Source organism: Asterias rubens, chromosome 11 (assembly GCF_902459465.1).
Source record: "Asterias rubens chromosome 11, eAstRub1.3, whole genome shotgun sequence".
Lineage (NCBI taxonomy): Eukaryota > Metazoa > Echinodermata > Asteroidea > Forcipulatida > Asteriidae > Asterias > Asterias rubens.
Genome location: NC_047072.1, coordinates 13523304 through 13537683, shown reverse-complemented (window position 1 = coordinate 13537683; position 14380 = coordinate 13523304). Strand labels below are relative to the sequence as shown.

The 14380-nt window shown below is 38.7% G+C and overlaps 2 protein-coding genes across 2 annotated transcripts in view; one reads left to right on the top strand and one right to left on the bottom strand.

Moving 5' to 3' along the window:
* Positions 1-771: 771 nt before the first annotated feature.
* LOC117296975 (uncharacterized aarF domain-containing protein kinase 5-like) lies at positions 772-12273 on the top strand (the record flags this gene model as incomplete). Its single annotated transcript, XM_033780078.1, is given in 12 exon segments — positions 772-1036; positions 2032-2172; positions 3273-3389; positions 3989-4120; positions 4602-4685; positions 5179-5260; positions 5741-5819; positions 6614-6705; positions 8005-8218; positions 9126-9200; positions 9908-10003; positions 11172-12273. Coding segments are annotated over 12 exon segments (1498 nt in total), but the record flags the coding sequence as incomplete, so codon positions are not given.
* A 343-nt stretch (positions 12274-12616) lies between these two features.
* The window catches only part of LOC117296974, an 81252-nt gene continuing 79488 nt past the window's right edge, over positions 12617-14380 (bottom strand). The window contains exon 67 of the mRNA XM_033780076.1: positions 12617-14051. The gene's annotated coding sequence lies outside the window, so the exon portion shown is untranslated. The remainder of the gene's footprint in view (positions 14052-14380) is intronic.

Here is a 14380-nt window from a genome sequence, read left to right as displayed (position 1 = left end):
CTGTCTTTAAATGCCATTGAAAATGGATACAAATACTGGCCTGATGAAACATATTGGCCTGATGAAACATATTGGCTTGATGAAACATATTGGCCTGATGAAACATATTGGCCTGATGAAACATATTGGCCTGATGAAACATATTGGCCTGATGAAACATATTGGCCTGATGAAACATATTGGCCTGATGAAACATATTGGCCTGATGAAACATATTGGCCTGATGAAACATATTGGCCTGATGAAACATATTGGCTCGAGACTTTTACCCAGTGTTCTGCAGCAGAGTATATTTATATCAAAACTAAAATTACACAATTATACAATATTAAAAAAATAGTAATAAAATAATAGTGGCTTTTTATACAGCACTCAGGTCCGTCATGCAGTGACGCTCATGGCGCATCAACATGATTACCCCTGGTCACTGGGCCTGAAATCATTCCTTAAAACCATCTCAGCTCCTTGGGGAGTATACAGCCTGTGCCGCCAAATATGTATTGACTAAGCTAATCAATCACAAGAACCAACTCTACCCTCACAGGTACCCATTTACCCCTGACAGCTATAAGTCATGATGCAACAGAGTCGATGACAAAACCTTGTTAGAGGAATGCTTTCTACATGATATAATTTAAAAAAATTGTTTTTTTTCCTTCTCCTATGTGTATGTATATGTTTTCTTTGTCGCTCTTATTTTTTGTACTTTGCATTTTTACCTGCGAAATTAATAAATGAAATGAAATCCAATTGTCTTTTTTGTGTGTGTAGAACGTTTTATATTGGTTCCGTCATCACTCTGGACTACAAATGGAATCTTTGGAACCTTGATGAAGGATCAGATGAGTACCGAACGGCATTCACTGCCTGCAATGAACGCACCGGGGATCGAATCCTCCAAGGTTGTCTGACTAACAGGGGAATGTACATCAAGCTTGGGCAGGTCCTGGTCACTGCAAACTATGTCCTACCCAAGGAGATTCTACTGAAGCTGTCTGTATTGCACGATAAAGCACTGACAAGAGAATACAAAGAGGTATTGTAACAATATTGGTTCTAATATAGCGCAATCCTAGTAGCTAGATCATACATACATAAGTTATCACACAAGCGCGAGTGGAATACGGAAAAATATAGCGCTTCTGCGTCCCATATCCAACGAGGCCGAAGGCCGAGTTGGATATGGGACGCAGACGCGCTATATTTTCCGTATTCCACGAGCGCGCGTGTGATAACGTATTTATCTTCAAGCAAACTTGGTGCGTGACATAGAACACACAAGACGCATGGTAGTGATATAGGTTTTTATCACCACTCCATTCTGCGAATCTGATTGGAGGATTAGCGCGTACTTGAAGATAAACATACATATCAGCATTTATATGAGGCGCCTTTTCCCCAAGGTTACAAAGCGCCTACAGAAGATGCAACAAAGTAGTCCAAACTCAAGATGTTCCAATGAAAAGTGAAATAAACCAGTCGGCTATTTCTGTATAAGTGAGTCTTTAGTAGTTTCTTGAGTTGTTTATGTGAAGTTGCATGGCGAAGATGTGATGGTAATGAGTTCCATAGATTTGGAGCAGCAGCAGAAAAAGCACAAGAACCAGCTCTAGAGACCGTGCGATGTTCGGCCAAGAGGTTTTCTGAGGAAGAGCATAGGGAATGCGGTGGGGCATATGGAAGATTAAGGCCCTTTTCAACATTATTATTCCTGTTCATTGTGCATACTTTTTAGACCACAATTCCTTGTACTTCTTAACTCTCTTGGGAGCACACAATCCCAAGCTGCTTATATTAGCACTGAGGGGTTCATCCAAACAATACTCGGGAGGTTTAGCAGCACATTACGTTTGAAATCGTGAATGTGATTATAACAATAATTGTTATACAAATCTCACATTTTTAAAGACACTGGACACTACTGGTTATTGTCAAAGACCAGTCTTCTCACTTGGTGTATCTCAACATATGCATGAAATAACAACAGTCCATCTCATATTAAAACCTAAATGATTTTTCTTTTTTTTGAAGCTTGATCAGTTATTTCAAGAAGACTTCAACTGCAAACCAGATGAGATGTTTAAGGAGTTTGACCCACAGCCAATAGCTGCAGCAAGTCTAGCCCAAGTTCATCGTGCAGTTACACATGATAACCAACAAGTAGCTGTCAAGGTATGTGTACCAAACGCTGTATACCCTGTTCTCCCACAATCCAGTAAGGCTAAAACAAATGCTGTCAATGTATGATGTTTACCCCACTCTTTATACCCTTTTATCCCAGTAGCCCAGTAGCCCAGTAAGGCTAAAGAAGTAGCTGTCAATGTATGTTTGCCACACTCTTTATACCCTTTTATCCCAGTAGCCCAGTTGCCCAGTAAGGCTAAAGAAGTAGCTGTCAATGTATGATGTTTACCCCACTCTTTATACCCTTTTATCCCAGTAGCCCAGTAGCCCAGTAAGGCTGAAGAAGTAGCTGTCAATGTACGATGTTCACCCCCACTCCTTATACCCTTTTATCCCAGTAGCCCAGTAGCGCAGTAAGGCTAAAGAAGTAGCTGTCAATGCATGATGTTTACCACACTCTGTATACCCTTTTATCCCAGTAGCCCAGTAAGGCTTAAGAAGTAGCTGTCAATGTATGATGTTTACCCCACTCAGTATACCCTTTTCTCCCAGTAGCCCAGTTGCCCAGTAAGGCTAAAGAAGTAGCTGTCAATGTATGATGTTTACCCCACTCTTTATACCCTTTTATCCCAGTAGCCCAGTTGCCCAGTAAGGCTAAAGAAGTAGCTGTCAATGTATGATGTTTACCCCACTCAGTATACCCTTTTCTCCCAGTAGCCCAGTAGCCCAGTAGCCCAGTAAGGCTAAGAAAGTAGCTGTCAATGTATGATGTTTACCCCACTCCTTGTACCCTTTTATCCCAGTAGCCCAGTAGCCCAGTAGCCCAGTAAGGCTAAAGAAGTAGCCCAGTAGCCCAGTTAACAACGCTAAGAAATGGCTGTTAACGTGGGTTGTACTTGGTCCCGTGTACCAGGATTGGAATTGCAAAGAAACAAACTGAGAACACTTATTGTGGAAGAGTAGGGTTTAGCCCTGTTGTTTCTGGTTCACATAGCAAGCACCCTTGCTTACAGGTTTTCTCAGGCTTGCGAGCTACAGTGATTAGGTTCACTTATGAAGCATCCTCGGTTTGATAACCAGAAATATTTAAAAACATTAAGATTAAAATGGTACGCACTATGAACATTTGACGTTTTTTGTTGTTTTAGGTGCAGTATATCAACTTGCGCGACCAATACAGTGGTGACATGATGACATTAGAGATCATGCTCAACCTTATCCACTGGGTGTTTCCAGATACGATAAACTACAACACCATCCTTAAAGTGAGAAACAAACCCCCATGTTCTTGTACAAATAAAATCCAATAAATCATGCTTAGTAATGATGATAATATATATTTGGTCTGCGGTAAGACCATGTGTGTATCGACTTGCTGGGTAGTGTATGGTCTATTCAGCAAGTAGATACACACATGGTGTTATCTCAAACCAAAAGTATATTGATACCTCATCATGCAATGCCTCAAATAATGTTAATGCTGAACAGTTATAAAGCCCCGCTCTCCGCCAAAGATGGGCGTTCTTGGTGCGGATATTTGCTCATTATTTTTTACTACAGGTATGCAAAGTTATGAATTATGAGTCAAATTTGTACAGCACCTTATGAAGGTTTACAAGGTGATGTAGCACAATCTGCAGCCATACCACACAATGGGGCAAACCCTCTTGGAACAAGCAGTAATCTTGCTTAAAGACACTGGACACGTTTGGTAATTGTCAAAGACAATCTCAAATGAAGTTTAAAAAAAAAAAAAAACGCTGTTTATACAAAAATAAAAATCGATAACAAGAGAGGTGAATCAATCCCCACCATGCGAAATCTCAAGTCTTGTAAACATCCTTACTTCTAACTCTAAAAACAGGATATGAAAAAACCTCTGGCCAAGGAACTAGACTTTGAGAATGAGGGTCGGAACTCTGAGCGCTGTGCTACAAATCTTCAGCATCTCAAGTACATCTATGTTCCAAAAGTCAAGTGGGATCATACAAGCAAGGTAAAATTTTGAAATAGATGTTGATAACATTTGCACTGAAGGGGTAATGTCACATGCAATGGCGATTTCAATGTGAGGTTAGAGACTTGTAATCGTTTCCCCATTTACATGAGGAACCTTATCAATTTGGAAAACGAGTACATCACAAAACTGACTTTGATATTTCTCTTGCTCTTACATTTAAGGCCGAGTCACACAGCAGCGAAAACAAACAATCACGATCACGACGCAAAGGGAACGCACTCTATTGGCTGAATTGCTCACGCAGAATACGCACACGCTCATTCAACCAATAGAATGCGTTATCTTTGCGTCGTGATCTTTATCGTTTTCATTATCGTTTTCGTTATCGCTGCAGTGTGACTCGGCCTTAAAGCACAAAATCAGATCATCCTACCATTCTCCTTCTACTAAGTTTAATGCTTTGGGCTCCGACCCTCTTACTAAGGAAAATTGTTTTATCATGACTTTCCTACAACAGAGAGTTCTCACAATGGAGTTTATCGAAGGATGCAAGGTTACTGAGGTGGATAAAATGAAAGAGATGGGTCTCAAACCTGCAGATGTAAGTATATGCACGAAATATTCCCTTGTGGTTTATTACTTGATCTAAATATGCTAGATATTTTTTCCAATTTGTACACCATGTGTACAAGATTCACACCGGGCATGTTCAGTGGTATATTGGTCATGTGCTTTAGAATTGAGTTGGGGTGGGGCGAGGATGCGGGTTTAATTCCCACCAAGTAACTTACGGCGACATTTCTTCACAGAAATTAGAAAGTGTTGGTCGAGAGTTTGAATCCCAGGAGTGCCTGAAAAGTAAGGTCTATTGTGTCATTGTAGTAAGGTTTTATCAATGATTTTGAGAAAATGGTCATATCTCAATGCTCTTGAAAAAAAATGGAATCAATTCTATGCAAGAACCATTAGCTTTGTGTGCAAACCCAAGAGAAGCGTGACTTCATTTAAGTCACATTTTGTATTAAACGCTCTATATAATACTGATGTGACATATTAACGATCCTTGATTTTACAATTCTCTTTACTTTCTGCAGATTGACCAGAAATTAATCGAGGCCTTTGCTGAACAGATCTTCCGCACAGGATTTGTGCACGCTGATCCACACCCAGGAAACAGTAGGCTAAGTTTTTGTCTGTAAAAGTGTTGTTATTTCTTTCAAGGAAAAGCCCAATAATGCTAGACTGTTATTTCAGGAAAGTCTTGTATACCTTTTTAGTGCACTTCGTAGGAAGGAATAAATAGCAAGTTAAAAGTGCATCACAAAGTCAAATTTACTGGTTTCCAACCTAGTGCTCTTGAGAAAGACTTTGCTAGAGTTGAAATGTCAGGCCATATATGTAACACTAGTGCCCTTGCATTGTCCGCCATTGCTGGGTCAAACAATCGAAGCGTGCTGGCGCGGCGCACAACTCTCAGCCATTGGATGGCCGTTTGATACATTTGTTTAGTGTTGCCAATATTGGAATAAATGTATAAACCTGTCTTCCTTTGACCTCTGTGAGGGTGCCATTTAGGCTTGTGACAGCATATGCAAGGGATCTATTGTTCATACATATCGGGACCAATTTACATGAATACATACAATTTTATTGCAGTTTTTGTTCGGAAGGGGAAAGATGGGTTGGCAGAACTAGTGCTTCTAGATCACGGCTTGTATGAAGAGTTACCATCAGAGTGAGTTAAATGTTTAGTGCTATAGTTGTTGTGTGAGGTTAAATATTGACGAGAGAGTTGAGAAGGTTGTCAGCCGGCGATTTCACCAAACTCTTCCTAACGTAATCTTAGGACTTAGGACGAGTCGCAACCCTGCACTGTAGCATGCAGACCTTAAGATTAATCCTAAGTTAGGACGAGTTACTCGTCCCAACTCGAGATAAGACGAGTCCTAGATCGTTGTGAAATCGATGGCTGGTGATTTATGCATTCCTGATGACTAGAGATAGTAATACTAGCGCAGGGACCACGGTTTTATGGCATGTTGTGGTCGAGAGGTGCTTCGGGCTCAAGCGCTGATGTTTCTGATCAGCAGAGTGTGGGTTTAAGTGATGACCTTTATTGACACTTTTGGGAATCAAAATATACACAAAGGAATAGTGGAAATGGTAGATGGGTGCGGAGTTGCCATCCAATGGGTGATTCCTCGGACTGACATCAAATGTTATTACTTACTACATATGCTCTGCCATTTTGGGAGTCAAATTGCTTGTAAAGATGTTATACAAATGTGTTGTCTTAAATGCGCACGATCTCACAAGGAGACGTAATAGTTTCCATACCTGCGACCACTTTTTCATATATCATGGAATTAAATAAAATCCATTTTACCTTTATTGAGATATTATTTTTTGTAAAAATGTGTGGAAAAAGTGGTGGCAGGATAAGAACAGTTTGTCAAGGAGACTCCCAAAATGGCACAACTAAGATTAAACACATTTGAACACATTTGAGGTTGTTCTCTTTTTATTCAGTGTGCGGTTAGCATTGGGGAAATTCTGGCGTTCAATTATCCTGAAAGATGAACCGACAATGAAACAAAGTGCAGCTGATATGGGAGTCACAGGTATGAAATAATAGTGAGGAGCAAAGTGGTCGAGCAAAGTGGTCGAGCAGAGTGCACCGCACTCAGGTTTTGTAGTTCACAGAGTCTGGGTTTGAATCCCGGCCTGGCCGAACACGATGTTTGTGTCCTTGAGCAAGATACTGTATGGCATTGTCTTTAGTTTGGGACATAAAGCCGTAGGTCGTGTTTACTATACGAATAGAACCCAAAACACTTGTCAAGGAAGAGTGGGGTTTAAGTGGTCTGGTTCATTGCAGGCACTCTAGTCTACAGTTGTTAAGTTTTTGAGGTAATTTTTCTTTCATTACCAGAATTTTTAAATAATACTAATTATAATGGAAAAATTTCTGTATAGCGCCACCACTTTTTCATTCGATATGAAATACTATAGTATCTAATTTGCCTCAATGAGATATCCCTTTTTGTCAAAATGAGTGAAAAAGTGGTGGCGCCGTACGGAAAGTTATCCATTGTAATGATAATTTTATCCTGCGTGCAATGCCTGGACCCGAAACCATAATTTAGATATTGCAGAAATTGTGTTGGATGTTTCAGACATCCAGTTACCACAATGAAAATTTAACTCATTTTTTTAAAACTCAAATATTTTCATTTGTTTACAACATTGAAAAACAGTAATATAATTTGTTATTTTATCACAATAAGTAGTATGGAAAAGAACTTACAGTTTTGGGAACTTGTGGTGGGTAAGATAGCTGGTTCTTTCTCTACATGTTTGTATGCAGCTGGATCTACTAGTACATGTAGTATGGTGCATGTGTGAGTGCACCATTACATGGCAAGCATGCTGTACAAAACTGGCTTACATGTAGGTTTATGTCTGCACTGTGTGGCCGTATACCAGAAACTGCTCAAGCATGAAACCACACCAAGCATAGTGTGTGCATGTCTTGATGGACTCCACTGAAATAGAGGGGTTGCTTATAAAGTTTCTGATTCTATATATCCCTTTAATGAGGGGAAATGGGACCCATCTTAAAACAATTGAAACAATTAAAAAAGAGAACAAAAATATCTTTTTAAGTTTAAACCCTTATCCATTCAAATGAAAAATTTAATTTGAAATTATTTAAGAAGAGCTGTCAATTTCATTCCGAATCTGATTTTTTTTGGGTGTGTATTCAGATTTTTCACAATTTTGAATCGCCCAAAATACTTTCTAAGATAGGATGCGCGGTAATGGGTTAGTTTTTTTTTAAAAGGTATCATTTTGAGCGCAGTGCTTAATTAACTGAACTTTGACCTCTGACATTAATTTTGACCTTTATCTTCATGTAGAGTACTTGTTGTTTGGTATGATGGTCACTCAGCGGCCGATAAACATGAAGGCGCGGCGTGGTCTCCACATGACCTTCATCATGCCACCGGAAAAACTACGCAAGATGGCCGAACAGTTTCACAATAATATGGACGCAAAGCATGCAGATTTGATGAAGGAAAGGCTTAACGAATTTGTTCTGTCACTGCCAAAATCACTGTATTTAATATTCAGGTGTGTAATAATTAGTCACCATTCTATCTTTAAAGGCAGTGGACACAATTAGTAATTACTCAAAATAATTATCAGCATAAAACCTTACTTGGTGACGAGTAACGGGGAGAGGTTAATAGTATAAAACATTGTGGGTTCCGGCTCCCTCTGAATAGACATATAGCTTTTTGAGAAAGAAGTAATTTTCCACGATTTTGATTTTGAGACCTCAGATTTAGAATTTGAGGTCTCGAAATCAACCATCTAAAAGGACACAACTTTGTGTGACACGGGTGTTTTTTCGTTCTCTATTATTTCGCAACTTCGACGACCAATTGAGCTCAAATTTTCACAGGTTTGTTATTTTATGCATGTGTTGAGATACACCAAGTGAGAAGACTGGTCTTTGACAATTACCAATAGTGTCCAGTGTCTTGAACAGTTGTGTACTTGCCAAATGCCTGTTTAATAACGGGACCAGTCAAAATTCATTCATTATTATCTGGCTGGTTAGTTTAGTGTAAAAAGTCTTGTTGTTTCATATGAAATATGGGCTAGTGAAAAAGCTGACGAACCAGTGAAATGCAAAGCTAACTGCTGGCTGAATGGAAAGGATAGTCACTGAACAAATTAAAGGCAAGAATTCAAGAAATACTACACAGTAGATTTGTGAGCTATAATTATGATATAGTATTCAAATATTGGATGCATGCAATAGTGCAGTGTTGCAGATTATATAAGCACGAGGTGAAATTGGAAAACCCAAATTTCATCAAGTGAAATACGTACATGTAAACTATGCTAAAAGCAAGTATTATTATTATAAATAGTTAGTTTTAACTAGTTATTCAGCTGTGCTTTTCAAATAAGGTTTTGTTCCCTCTCCCCTTTACAAATGTTTTTTTTATTCATTTTTTTTTAATTTCAGAAACATGAACACTGTTCGTTCCATTGATCGTGAGCTTGGCCAACCTGTAAACTACCTCGTTACAATGGGTCGAAGGTTTGTCAGTCTTATCCTTTTGAAAGATAGAACCACAAATGTCTTCTTACCACTCCTTAAACCCTTCAAGCAGCTACAGGAAAAGATTGACATGCTGGACCTACTGGGGGCCGGCGCGTTCCGAAAGGAGATTATATTAGGGTTACTTACTTTGTTTGGGGGCACAATTTTGTCTGAATTGGGCCCAATTTCATGGCTCTGCTTACCGTAAGCAAAGAATCAGCGCTTACGGGAACAGGGAATTCTGTGCTTACCTCAAGCGTACTTCAAGGGTAAGCAGGGAACTTAGGCTTGTGCGCAAGCGTACTCCATGTTACTAGGCATTCTGAGCTTACAGAGCTAGCGCAGAAATTCGGCGCTTGCCATAAGTGGAAAATGGTTGATTATTAGCGCCGAATTCGGCGGTAAGCAGAGCCATGGAATCGGGGCCTGATGAATAATGTTCACTTGACCCACACTAAAGATTGAAGCATTCGGAAAATTTACTCATCCGTTCACTACTAATAGGCTAATTCAAGTCGGTAAACATAATGAAAAAACGTCCAAAATGAGTTTCATTGACAAAACATTTTTTTTGTACCAGAAAAGGATTTCAAATTCCAAGGTTAGTACTTGTATTTGTTAAAGTGGTGTCCCGAACATCTCTTGTGATTGACTATCACATCAAATTGAAAATAACAAATATGGAATTTGTTTTGTTTTGACAGTGCTGCTGGAGCAATGTTTATCGAATCTCAAGATAGAACTTTTACAGAGAAGATTTATGCATCATGGCATCGCTTTCTGTATGATTTTACTCTCAGGTGAGTTACGACCATGTGTGTATGTTTGTTTGAATGATCTTCCCATCAAGGGAACTCGGCAAACTCCCACAAGGGGATATATACACCAAGCTGGCAACAGCCAATCTCTCTCATACAAACAATGGTTTAACATCTATGATTATGAATTACGCAAATCAAGAAATTGTGATCCAATGACTAGACGACAATATTTATTCTAGTCTTTGTGAAATCAGCGTTTAGCTGGGGGATTTGAACCCACAACCTTGTGATTGCAAGTCCTGTAGTCTAACTATTTGACCACAGTGACATTTTGAAGTGGGTGGTGGGGATAGGAGGGTGGGTGGTGGGGATAGGAGGGTGGGTGGTGGGGATAGGAGGGTGGGTGGTGGGGATAGGAGGGTGGGTGGTGGGGATAGGAGGGTGGGTGGTGGGGATAGGAGGGTGGGTGGTGGGGATAGGAAGGTGGGTTGGGAACATACATGTAGGGATAGGGTGATCAATAACCAATCAGGGGTCGATTTCACAAAGAGCTAAGATTGATCTTAACTGCAGATCAACTGTTGCTGCTAAGTAAAGTATGATGTCACAATACAAATGTCTACTGACAACTCATCTTAACATGAATCTTACAGCTTTGCTCATTTCTTAAAGAGCTAAGATTGATCTTAACTGCCAATCAATTGTAGTTGCTAAGTAAAGTTGTGATGTCACAATACAAACCACTATGGTAATAGACCATTGTTGTCATCCAGCCGCCATCTTAGAGGTAAAACGGTGACGAAACAATCAACACGCACAGATTTGTACGCGTGGCGCACAGGATTGGCCAATGACCAACCTCCTTTTGACCTCTAGGTGAGGGCGCCCTACTGAAATGATGTCATGTGCATAAGGTCTATACTGAAAATTGACAGATGAATTTGATTGCTTTTTAAGATCAAGCCAAGGTTGGCACAGTAGTTTCTTCCTTGCCTCTCACCATTGCGACCCTGAGCATTGCTTGTGGATTGTGTTTTCGGTCTCAACCTGATTTTCCAGCCTGATCCATGGCCTCCGTGGGTGTTCATCTAATTCCAGGGTTAAGGTTGCCCAATCTCAAAGCATCCCCAACCGGAACCTTAATAATATCCTTCAAGATTCATCTGTGAATAATTACTTAATTTGTTTTGTTTCTTTATCGGCACAGGTCTGATCAAGTTATCTACTCGATGATAAACTTAGTCATGCGAGTGGCTATTCAGTTTGGTTTGGTCCGAACACCCAAGATCCAAGATCCTCAACAAAGATTTATGGATAGCTTCCAGTAAATAGGACTCAGGAGTACAATTTGGCGGCCGTTACCATCAACTGTTTTTGTCATTGGCCAGTGATTAACCAATGGCCAATTCAACCGAAACAGTGACCATCAAAACATCCCACTACAGGAGATTTAGTACTTATGCACTGGCCATGGCTGGACAACCGGATGTTTTCATCAGGCGGGCCGTCAAGTGGTCCTTCTCAAGGAATAACTCAGGATTTAAAAAATGTTTTAATGACTGCAAGTTTGTTTGTTTATATGTTGTCTATATTGTCTGGTGCCTAATATCTTTGAAGGAATTAACAATGAATGAATTAAAAAAAATACAAACAAATGGTAATAGCCATTCCTACCTCTCATAAAAAAATTGGTTTAACAATAAATTGTGAATATGTTTTGATTTGCAGTTCACTAATGATGGTCCCAAGTGTTCATACTTTTGTAGATTAAATTGATGTAAACGTAAAAGTTTTAAAATGTGCCCTGAACAATGCAGTCTTTCTATATGAAAATGTGTGTTTGTCATAGTTATTGTTTTAACATAGGTTTACCATAAACGTTTTAAATTCCTGATTTGTTCTATAGACGATGTGATCTGTGACATCACATGATTACAAAAGAGCCACAGAGCCTGGACTTCCTGCTGGCATGATTTGTACACAGCCTAATGGAAGGAAACATAAAATATTTTATTTTACGGAGATTTCACTGTCCAATTTTTATCAACGTTTGATATGATGATAGGGGGCACATCTATGTGGAAATTATGACACAAAATGTCACCAACTTTCCCATATGACCAGTGTAGTATCTTGCCTGCCAGAATACTCAAGGAATACAGTAAACAAAGTTCACATGGTCTATAGGATAACGTTAATTTTGAGTGATAAATTCTGTGACTGAGAAATTCTGAAGTAAGAGAAAGCAATTAAAGCCATTGGACCCTTTCGGTTCAGAAAAAAAAAAACAGTTCACAGATTTACAAATAACTTACAGGGTTTACAGAAGGCAATGGTGAAAGACTTCTCTTGAAATATTATTCCATGAAATGCTTTACTTTTTGAGAAAACAGCAAAACAATATAAATTCTCGTTAACGAGAATTACGGATATATTTTAAACACATGTCATGGCACGGCGAAACGCGCGGAAACAAGGGTGGGTTTTTCCGTTGTTTTCTCCCGACTCTGCTGACCGATTGAGCCTAAATTTTCACAGGTTTGTTATTTGATATAGAAGTTGTACACAAAGTGTGGGCCTTGGACAACACTGTTTACCGAAAGGGTCCAATGGCTTTAATAAATAAAATACAGTGTTTATAAAAAAACCTGATTCAAGCGAAGTGTTCTGTGCAATCGTGCTTTATTGTTAGCTTTTAAAGATGCAAATAATTCCCAACCTAAGAGAATAACTTTGTTTATATTAGACACAAGTTACTACAGAGAAAGGTTTATTCAACTAAATCCAAACTTCTCTTTTGTCGTCTTATTTACTCTCAGCAATATTTTAATGGAACGTTGTTTATGCAACAAAAAAAGCGTTGGAAAGCCTATCTGTATCAGTTTACTGAAACATTTACTTATGAATATCAATAAAACCTTTCTATTTTAACCCAAAACAAAAATAACTAAGTTAAATCTCATAATTTAAACAAAGTAAAGTGACTGACTTTAAACCACCAAGGCCAACTTGACTTACTGTTACTTCTTGACTTGTGACTATCTTGCGACGGTCTACACGCACTCACACGCACATGGCGGATTCGTGCAAGTAGCAAGTTCCACCCATGGGTGGAGTGAATTCTTAAATGGTGCTCTCAAGAACATATAATTTGAGATTTTGTATTACCAGGCAGCATCAGACAAACTAGGTAATTTTCCATTTTCTGGGCTTGAGCATATTTCCAAGATTATTGTATTTCCCTGGTAACTCAGTTAATTCCCTGGTAACCTCCCATTCATGAATACTGTTATGGAAACATTAAGCATGGCCTGTAAACTATTCTTCAAACCAATGAAGGAAGTAGTTTTTGTTTGCCCTGGAGGTTTATTTAAGTTCCAGAAAAACCAAGAAAGCAGATCCAGAATTATCTGCGCTAATTAAGTTCATACCACCAAAAACTCTTACAATCATTAAGATATTAAATCTGAAACTTTTTCCTCTGAACAATCTTACAAGCTACAGCTGCTTTGATAATTTTTTACTACTGTACTTATTGAAATAAATTTAAGGAAATTTCCGGAAATCCTTTATTGAATTTAACCAAATAAATAATGACACCATACCTGGCCATTTGGGTTCCACTGCTGCAAGTTTTAAAACTATCACACTTTGTTGTTTACAGCCACCCAGCACCATTCCTATATGGTAGGCGGCTCACATTTTTAGCCATTTTTTTTTTCCTTGTAACTTTCTACAATAATTTAAATAATCTCATCTGAAGTTAGAGGTTGAAAGGCTTAACATTCTTAACATATTTTTGAGTAAATTAACAAATTTAAATATAACTCCACAAAAGTTGGTAGAATGAAGCCAAAAATATACCCCATTTGCAATTTTGGTTGGTTTAATCTTTCTAAAGATTCTGTTGTTGTTTTTGAATATGATGATGATAGTTTATATGATTATTTGCTTAAACTTTAATCAAGATGATACCCTTAAAAATCCCACAAGAGACTCCCATTACCAATTCCCATATTCTGTTTTTAACGTTTAGTGCTGGGCATTACCTGACTTTTGTTTCATTTCTCAAGGTAGAGCAGGCCAGCTGAAAAGAAGAACAAAAACATTTTATAATTATTTATTTATTATTTAAAAAATTAACAAACCTGTGAAAGTTTGAGCTCAATTGGTCGTCGAAGTTGCGAGATAATAATGAAAGAAAAAACACCCTTGTCACACGAAGTTGTATGCTTTCAGATGCTTGTTTTCGAGACTGAACTTTTATACAGTGTTTTTCAGTTTTCTATGGCACGTTTTGAAAAGAAAAAGAGGAAATCAGCTCATCGGCTGAAAAGTTGCATGCCTGGCAAGGGGAGCACATAGAGAATGAAACGGAGATGGGTTTCTGTATTTGTATGAGAAAGTTCAAGAAGT